This window comes from Sander vitreus, chromosome 17 (assembly GCF_031162955.1).
Source record: "Sander vitreus isolate 19-12246 chromosome 17, sanVit1, whole genome shotgun sequence".
Taxonomy (NCBI): Eukaryota; Metazoa; Chordata; class Actinopteri; order Perciformes; family Percidae; genus Sander; species Sander vitreus.
The window spans coordinates 33001313-33011312 of record NC_135871.1 but is presented as its reverse complement, the minus strand read 5'-3'; the positions used below and the strand labels follow the sequence as shown (position 1 = coordinate 33011312).

General features: G+C 50.5%; 1 protein-coding gene across 1 annotated transcript in view; it reads right to left on the bottom strand.

Annotated features, from left to right (window-relative positions):
- LOC144532647 (UPF0606 protein KIAA1549) overlaps window positions 1-10000 on the bottom strand; it is a 38585-nt gene that overhangs the window by 28499 nt on the left and 86 nt on the right. The window contains 5 exon segments of the mRNA XM_078273534.1: window positions 2187-2608; window positions 3113-3552; window positions 3554-3726; window positions 7030-7241; window positions 9116-10000. The exon segment at window positions 9116-10000 is cut by the window's right edge and continues 86 nt beyond it. Coding sequence (XP_078129660.1) covers window positions 2187-2608; window positions 3113-3552; window positions 3554-3726; window positions 7030-7180 — 1186 coding nt within the window. The 5' untranslated portion in view covers window positions 7181-7241; window positions 9116-10000.

The following is a 10000-nucleotide window of genomic DNA, read 5'->3' as shown; positions in this document are numbered from 1 at the left end:
CTAGGTGCTAGTCAGGGCACGCCCTCATACTCTGCTTCTGACTGGCTAGTAGTCCTTACCTAGGTGCTAGTCAGGGCACGCCCTCATACTCTGCTTCTGACTGGCTAGTAGTCCTTACCTAGGTACTAGTCAGGGCACGCCCTCATACTCTGCTTCTGACTGGCTAGTAGTCCCTTACCTAGGTACTAGTCAGGGCACGCCCTCATACTCTGCTTCTGACTGGCTAGTAGTCCTTACCTAGGTACTGTCAGGGCACGCCCTCATACTCTGCTTCTGACTGGCTAGTAGTCCTTACCTAGGTACTGTCAGGGCACGCCCTCATACTCTGCTTCTGACTGGCTAGTAGTCCTTACCTAGGTACTGTCAGGGCACGCCTCATACTCTGCTTCTGACTGGCTAGTAGTCCTTACCCTAGCTACTGTCAGGGACACGCCCTCATACTCTGCTTCTGACTGGCTAGTAGTCCTTACCTAGGTACTGTCAGGGCACGCCCTCATACTCTGCTTCTGACTGGCTAGTAGTCCTTACCTAGGTACTGTCAGGGCACGCCCTCATACTCTGCTTCTGACTGGCTAGTAGTCCTTACCTAGGTACTGTCAGGGACACGCCCTCATACTCTGCTTCTGACTGGCTAGTAGTCCTTACCTAGGTACTGTCAGGGCACGCCTCATACTCTGCCTCTGACTGCCTAGTAGTCCTTACCTAGGTACTGTCAGGGCACCCCTCATACTCTGCTTCTGACTGGCTAGTAGTCCTTACCTAGGTACTGTCAGGGACACGCCCTCATACTCTGCTTCTGACTGGCTAGTAGTCCTTACCTAGGGTACTGTCAGGGCACGCCCTCATACTCTGCTTCTGACTGGCTAGTAGTCCTTACCTAGCTACTGTCAGGGACACGCCCTCATACTCTGCTTCTGACTGGCTAGTAGTCCTTACCTAGGTACTGTCAGGGCACGCCCTCATACTCTGCTTCTGACTGGCTAGTAGTCCTTACCTAGGTACTGTCAGGGCACGCCCTCATACTCTGCTTCTGACTGGCTAGTAGTCCTTACCTAGGTACTGTCAGGGCACGCCCTCATACTCTGCTTCTGACTGGCTAGTAGTCCTTACCTAGGTACTGTCAGGGCACGCCCTCATACTCTGCTTCTGACTGGCTAGTAGTCCTTACCTAGGTACCGTCAGCACCCCTCATACTCTGCTTCTGACTGGCAGTAGTCCTTACCTAGGTACTGTCAGGGCCCCTCATACTCTGCTTCTGACTGGCTAGTAGTCCTTACCTAGGTACTGTCAGGACACGCCTCATACTCTGCTTCTGACTGGCTAGCAGTCCTTACCTAGGTACTGTCAGGGCACGCCTCATACTCTGCTTCTGACTGGCTAGTAGTCCTTACCTAGGTACTGTCAGGGCACGCCCTCATACTCTGCTTCTGACTGGCTAGTAGTCCTTACCTAGGTACTGTCAGGGCACGCCCTCATACTCTGCTTCTGACTGGCTAGTAGTCCTTACCTAGGTACTGTCAGGGCACGCCTCATACTCTGCTTCTGACTGGCTAGTAGTCCTTACCTAGGTACTGTCAGGGCACGCCCTCATACTCTGCTTCTGACTGGCTAGTAGTCCTTACCTAGGTACTGTCAGGCACGCCCTCATACTCTGCTTCTGACTGGCTAGTAGTCCTTACCTAGGTACTGTCAGGCACGCCTCATACTCTGCTTCTGACTGGCTAGTAGTCCCTACCTAGGTACTGTCAGGGCCCTCATACTCTGCTTCTGACTGGCTAGTAGTCCCTACCTAGGTACTGTCAGGACCCTCATACTCTGCTTCTGACTGGCTAGTAGTCCTTACCTAGGTACTGTCAGGACCCTCATACTCTGCTTCTGACTGGCTAGTAGTCCTTACCTAGGTACTGTCAGGGCACGCTCATACTCTGCTTCTGACTGGCTAGTAGTCCTTACCTAGGTACTGTCAGGACCCTCATACTCTGCTTCTGACTGGCTAGTAGTCCTTACCTAGGTACTGTCAGGACCCTCATACTCTGCTTCTGACTGGCTAGTAGTCCTTACCTAGGTACTGCGCATGTGTGACTCCAACAAAGATGGAACAGAAGTGAGAGGTCTCACTCTGTAGCTAAACCTAAAGAACTTGTTTACTAAGATCCCTCGCCCCGACCGTGACATGACCCACTCACCCACTCGGACCAGGTACATCTCCGGCTTGGTGGCATTGCACAGGTACAGCCTAGGGGGCGGAGCCTGGGCTGGCGCTCTGGTCAGGCTGATGGGGGGGATCTGGGTGGTGGGGGGCGGAGCCTTCCCCGATGGCCTCTCCGGTCTGTCGGGGCGGGTGGGCGGGCCCAGTGGTGGAGGAGGGGGCACCCAGCCGGTGGTGTTGGATGGCACCGGGCGAGGCGGAGGTCTGCCCGGGGCGGGGGCAGCGTCTCTGGGGATAGGAGCAGTTCTGATGGTAGGTAACGGTGGGGGAGGGAGGGAAGGGGAAAGGGTGAGGGGAGGGGTGGGACCCTCTGGGGGACGCACGGGGTCCCGTCCTGAGGGGGGGAGAGTTGTCGTGGGAGTGATGCGGGGTTTGGAGTCAGTCTGGAAGACCCTCTCCTTTTCCCTCTCCCTCTCATTGTCCCTCTCCCTCTCCTTCTCATTGTCCCTCTCCCTCTCATTGTCCCTCTCCCTCTCATTGTCCCTCTCCCTCTCCTTTTCTCTCTCCCTCTCCCTCTCATTGTCCCTCTCCCTCTCCTTTTCCCTCTCCCTCTCATTGTCTCTCTCCCTCTCATTGTCCCTCTCCCTCTCCCTCTCATTGTCTCTCTCCCTCTCATTGTCCCTCTCCCTCTCCTTTTCCATCTCCCTCTCATTGTCCCTCTCCCTCTCATTGTCTCTCTCCCTCTCCCTCTCATTGTCTCTCTCCCTCTCCTTTTCCCTCTCCCTCTCCCTCTCATTGTCCCTCTCCCTCTCTCTCTCTCTCTCATTGTCTCTCTCCTTCTCCCTATCCCTCTCCTTTTTCCTCTCCTTCTCCCTCTCATTGTCCCTCTCCCTCTCCTTCTCCCTCTCATTGTCTCTCTCCTTCTCCCTCCCTCTTTCCCTCTCCCTCTCCTTCTCCCTCCCTCTCTCCCTCTCCCTCTCCCTCTCTCTCTGAAGCAGGTTGGTGTAATACTCCATGCTGTTCATGTCGGGCAGCAGCAGCTCCGTTGGCTGCAGAGGCGTCAAGTCCTCGAGGTCGTAGTCCTCGTCCCAGGTGGGGAAGACGTCCGGGTGGGCGGGGCTTGTGTGCAGCGGGATGCTGGGGGTAACGGAGGGGGAGGAGGGGGAGAGAGCGAGGCGGGAGGAGAGGGGGAGGGTGGGCCGGGCGGGGAAGGCCGTGTCGTAGGAGACCCAGTCACCGTCGTTGTCGTCGTATGGGTTGCTAGGCAATGGCGTGGCGAGCGCAAGCTCCTCGAAGGACAGCGTCTCAAGGTAGTCCCCGGAGCCCCACGCCTCCTCCAGGGAGGGGGGCGGAGGGGTGAGGGTGGGCTGGGCGTGGGGGGGCAGGGGAGGGGGGAGGCTGGGGGGACAGCAGGTCGGGAGGTCTCAGCAGGAGGTGGATCCCCTGAGCGCCGGGGTCCGAGGCCTCTGCCGAGCTGCCGCCACTGTTACCGCGGTAACCAGAGTCTGAGGGGGGGTTGGGAGGGGGGGGGGAGGGGGGTAAGGGAGACTCCCCCGTCCTGTTGAAGTCCAACACACCTGTGTGACAAAGAGAGGACTTTCACTTCATTAACACTGAGAACAGAGTCATGCAGTGTGTCTCAAATCACACACTGCCTTATGTACTTACCGGAAATGACAATCACAAAAATGGCCATTTGGCCAAATCAGTACTTAATCATCGTAAAACACACTTCATTCAAAGTGGACAGAAACTAACTCAAACTATCAAAAGCTGTCTTGGTTCATCTTTCCACTGTTCCAACAATCACCACTCTGGTTTGGTTGAAATAAACCCTTAATTCACCCATTTACATGTGGAGATATGCTGGCTCTATACACGCTAAAAGTCCTGATTATTTACATGGAGTCTGGTGGAGATATGCTGGCTCTATACACGCTAAAAGTCCTGATTATTTACATGGAGTCTGGTGGAGATATGCTGGCACTATACACGCTAAAAGTCCTGATTATTTACATGGAGTCTGGTGGAGTCATACTGCTAGTGATCATGAGTCTGGTGGAATATGCTGACTCTATACGCAGTCCTGATTATTTACATGGAGTCTGGTGGAGATATGCTGGCTCATTATTTACATGGAGTCTGGTGGAGATATGCTGGCTCTATACACGCTAAAAGTCCTGATTATTTACATGGAGTCTGGTGGAGATATGCTGGCTCTATACACGCTAAAAGTCCTGATTATTTACATGGAGTCTGGTGGAAATATGCTGGCTCTATACACGCTAAAAGTCCTGATTATTTACATGGAGTCTGGTGGAGATATGCTGGCTCTATACAGGCTAAAAGTCCTGATTATTTTTCATGGAGTCTGGTGGAGATATGCTGGCTCTATACACGCTAAAAGTCCTGATTATTTACATGGAGTCTGGTGGAGATATGCTGGCTCTATACACGCTAAAAGTCCTGATTATTTACATGGAGTCTGGTGGAGATATGCTGGCTCTATACACGCTAAAAGTCCTGATTATTTACATGGAGTCTGGTGGAGATATGCTGGCTCTATACACGCTAAAAAGTCCTGATTATTTACATGGAGTCTGGTGGAGATATGCTGGCTCTATACACGCTAAAAGTCCTGATTATTTACATGGAGTCTGGTGGAGATATGCTGGCTCTATACACGCTAAAAGTCCTGATTATTTACATGGAGTCTGGTGGAGATATGCTGGCTCTATACACGCTAAAAGTCCTGATTATTTACATGGAGTCTGGTGGAGATATGCTGGCTCTATACACGCTAAAAGTCCTGATTATTTACATGGAGTCTGGTGGAGATATGCTGGCTCTATACACGCTAAAAGTCCTGATTATTTACATGGAGTCTGGTGGAGATATGCTGGCTCTATACACGCTAAAAGTCCTGATTATTTACATGCCATATTATTACAATAATGGATATCGCTGAAAACATCCCCAGTTTATGTGTAATACATGTCCGTTTAAGCATTATCCACACAAATATGACACATACTGTATGAACGCAAAAAATAAAACGAAACAACGCACTAGAGATCTAGCTGGGATTCGAACGTTAGATGTCACGGACAAAAAAGAATGAAATTAAACACTAGAGTTGGGTCGATGTCCCCTTAATTGCCAGTTGACGACGTTTACAGTAAAACGTCGTGATGGACGATGGTATCGTTGTCGGGGGAGGAAGCACTTTTTATTTTATTTATTTTATATCTCTTTACATAAATATTTTTTCTACTGCTATGGGCTAACAGTTCGATCAGACATACATTTCAACGCCCTGTGTAAATGGATAGTATTACATGGCTATGCTGCCGCCTGCTGGTAGGGGCAGTCATTACAGTTTGACCCACTTTCACTAAACTACGGTGCTGTAAAGTCTAGACTCAATCACATCTCCGTACCGACAGTACAGTGGGACGTTAGCCTTCAACAGAGCGACAGTAATAACCTAATACACCATCATTACTGAGATTAAACTACATTATCTGTTATATTCGCACTGAATAACACATTCAATAAACAGAAACAACTCTTACGGCGCACATGAACAGATGCACAATATTAGCTCACACATGAAATAGCACCCTCGTGAATTAGCCTACTGTTGCTAACGTCCATTCATAAATCCTGCATAACATCGTCCCGTACCTACAGGACATCAGACTGACTTATTGATGCACAGCAGTGTCCATAAACTTAGTCCAATGAGGGGAAGGAAAGTGTGATAGCGTTCCACGTTAACGTCTTTTCTCTCTTTTACTACGGCATGCTTTATTGCGTTAACAGTCCAGGGCTACAGCTGACAGGGAGAGAGAGAGACTGTATCACTAACAGCCAACACAGGCTGCTCAAAGCCATGGTCTTTTTCACAAATAGGTTGCACGGAAGGGGGGAAAAGAAGCTTCCCCTTAAGGGGCCCTATCTTGACTTGCACCGTGTGCAGCACAGCGTAAAGCTCGACGCAAGTGTCGATTTCCCGTCCAGCGCCCGCGACTAGGATTAGCGTGTGTTTGACAGGGTGGGGCGATGATATCGTCCATCGTGATGGCTGGCCAACATCACGATGGACGTGATGGCTGGCCAACATCATCGGCACATCGGCACAACCCTACTATGGATGCTCCGGTCTCAGTCTAGAGGGACTAGAGGGATGACTCGCTCCAGTATTTTGTACACACTAGCTGTCAGTATTACATATTGCACCTTTAAAGGAGACTCCCGGTCTATTCCCCCCCGTATCTCTGTTGGGTGTAAACGTGGAGAGCTGTCAGTAGAGAAGAACTAAACCAACCAGTGCTGCCTACACCGTGTTATCCTCCTGCTAGCGTTAGCACCCAACAGGCTGGAACAGGGCAGGTTTTAAACCTGTTTTAGCCTCTAAACAGGCTCTAAATGTCATTCCACGTGCCCCCCCATGTGCAGAGGTTCCTTCTGAGGGAACACAGGGAATCTGACTGGAATATTGGACTGTAGGAGTTCAACAATCGACTAGTGTGGACTTGACCAGAAAACAGGAAATAAACAGAGGTATGTGCTGGCTGGATTAACAACGTTTATGTCTTTCTGTCACATCTCCAGCAGTCAGATTCCCCGTGTTCCCTCAGAAGGAATCTCTGCACATGGGGGGGCACGTGGAATGACATTTAGAGCCTGTTTAGGGGCTAAAACAGGTTTAAAACCTGCCCTGTTCCAGCCTGTTGGGTGCTAACGCTAGCAGGAGGATAACACGGTGTAGGCAGCACTGGTTGGTTTAGTTCTTCTCTACTGACAGCTCTCCACGTTTACACCCAACAGAGCTACGGGGGGGAATAGACCGGGAGGCTCCTTTAAGGTTCTCTTACCTGCAGCAGGTGAGCTTGATGTCACCATGGAAACCAGCGTGGCGGCCACCAGCAGGGTCACAGCGAGCATCGGTCCGCAGTACGCGGAGGTTCTGAGCTCCATCCTGGTCCTGGTTCTGGAGCCACGGACCGGCGGGATCACAGCGTCCATCGTCCTCAAAGGGCCGGGGGTTTGATCCCGGAACAGAGAGCCGAGCGCCCGACAGGAGGACCTGAAGCACAGAGGAAGCACAGGAAGTTACTTTAACATTACAGACAACCCCCCCTCTACAATCTAAACTGGGCTGAGGAACATTTCTGTTAGTTTACTGTTTTAGACATTTATTTGAATTAGCATATTTTACTAGTCTGGGCATCGTTCAAATGCCTCTGTTACCCCACTGGATAGTCCTTCAACCAATCACAGCAACGATCTAGGTGACGTAGCAGTGACATCAACGTGTTGCTGACAAGGGGGTCAGCTTCTCCTCACAACACGTAGCTCCTATGGAGCCATGTTGATGTTACCAAGCCATCACCTCCCGTTAGCATTCCGTTAGCATCCCGTTAGCATCCCATTGACTGCCATTCATTCTGACGTCACTTTGACAGAGAATACCTTTACATCTGAAGCGTTTAAAGACTCTATTTGTCCGTTGTTTATTTCTAAAGAAACACGACAATGTATAAAAGGCTCCACGTTATGTAGCTCACGTTACATAACGTGTAGCTCACGTTATGGCTCCGTAGCAGACGTTGTTATAACAATAGGCTAACGATTGGGTCATAACCACGAGACTTCCTGTCTCATAGTAGAGGAGTTACCGTATAGTACAGGAGAAGCTCTCAGGCAGTTTGGACTTCCATCAGCTGTTTAAGTGTAATGACTAATGTTAACTATCATTTTAGTGATCAATAATGAGCCTGTGTCTATGTTATCTCCTTACATATACCTACGCTCTCCGTCTCTGCTAGATTGGGAATGATTGAGATTTCTCTTGGCACAGCTACCAGAAGACTTCCAACTTTCAGACAGGTTGCTCACGTCACATCTACGTCTTCAAGCTCAGTTGGAGGCTGCTCAGTAACGCTCAGCCATCACTGGGAAAGAGACGTCACTGGTCTCCGTCCAGAGACGTCACTGGTCTCCGTCCAGAGACGTCACTGGTCTCCGTCCAGAGACACGGGGTCTGCTGCTCCAGGTTATATAGGTCTATGGTTGCTAACCTTCCCGCCATGTTGAATGTAAACAAGAAGCTGCTTGGTTACTTCTCTATCGTCATCGTGTTAAACCAGCCAATAGCGCGCCAGGTGGATAAGCCAGTTTGTGATTGGTCCCCCCAGATTAGTAAGAGAAGCAGGAGAGATAAAGGTCTCAGACCGGCTGGTTGACCCAGTCTGAGGTTTTATAATTTGACTGTTATATCAATAAAAGGGGGAAGATGAAGTTATTATTATTATTATTATTATTATTATTATTATTATTATTACATGCCTATATAATTATATACATTATTATATTCATATGTTCTCCCCCCTTGATGTGTCCTGTATTAATAGTTAACGTGCTCGGCCTTGTGCAGCTTTGTTCCGGCCCTGCTGCTTCCATCAGTCCAGGCCGCTCACACCTCCTCTGGCCTGGCACGGCTCGGTACGGCTCGGCACGTCACGGCACGGCTGCCTCCCACACTGACTGACCCCATTATCGGACAGACCCTCCCGGCCTGTCTCCCCTCTCTGCTCCGCGGAGACACCGGGCAGTCCGGCTGCTTTCATCCCGCTCTGCAGCCACTAGGGACGGGTTAGAGCGGCGGAACATCCGGGTCCTAATTACCGGGCCCGGCGCCGGTTTAATGAGCTAATTATCAGGATGGCTATCTGTGAAATAAACCGAGTGGATGCTGCTTCTGCTGGGAGAGACAGAGAGCCGCAGCTGGAGCCTCCGTGCCGCGGGAACCGACACCGAGCCCCGGTCGGAGATGCGGATCAGACCCGCACAGCCTCACCGATAGGCTACCGGACATTTAACATAAAGAGGAGGCCGAGCTGAGCCGTGCCGAGCCGTGCTATCATTATAGTTAGTTTCATGATCAGAGAGGAGACCTACCTGCCATCCTGGAGATGCTGTTCCGGCGCGTCACGCCTCTCACTGCCACGGATCCGATTCCTAGGACGGTGAAGGAATGTCCCGCCCTACTCTGCCTTTCTCTGCCTCTGATTGGCTCACCTGGGGTGAGCCAATCATATATAAGATGTTTTAAGAGTCCAACCCGGTCTCTGGTCTCACATCGGGGCCAGACACTTTATTAACATATCAAATATCAAATATCTCTGACTGTATTATTGGATGTTTCAGTTTGGTCGGTATAAAGCCCCAAAAAAGTGGCAAAAAGCTTGAAAAAAAACATTGATTTGATACTTTTGTTTCTCTTTTTCACTGCATTTTGGACCGTTATTATCACCATATCTGTGTCTAAAACTTTGGGAAAAGCTCGAGCAGATCATACATCAATAACACTCAAAACACTTAAAGACAAACATCTTTTAAAGCCCCGAAAACTGGGATTGAATCAATCGTAGCATCTTTTTGTGCCTTTAAGTATTCCTTTTCCTCCTCTTCTTCCTCTTCCTCAGTAGGCCTGAACCTGACCAATCCAGCCAATGAAGGCAGCGAGTACGAGCCAATCAGAGGCAGAGGAGGGCGGGACATTCCCTCACCGTCCTAGGCCTGTTCTCTGCCACAGCACCAAGGAGGAGGAGGAGGAGGAGGAGAAGGAGTCTCTGCAGGATTGATCCCACCTTCCTCCTCTTCACTCAGCCCGCAGTCTTCTTCATCTACACTCTGCTGCACGGGGACTACAGAGTCCAGGGATCTGGACCCGACTGGTACCAGTCCCACCCGGCTCCGTTGATCCAGATCTACGATTCACATGACATCTTGTTCTTTCTCCTCACACACAGAGACAGAGACACACAGAGAGAGAGAGAGAGA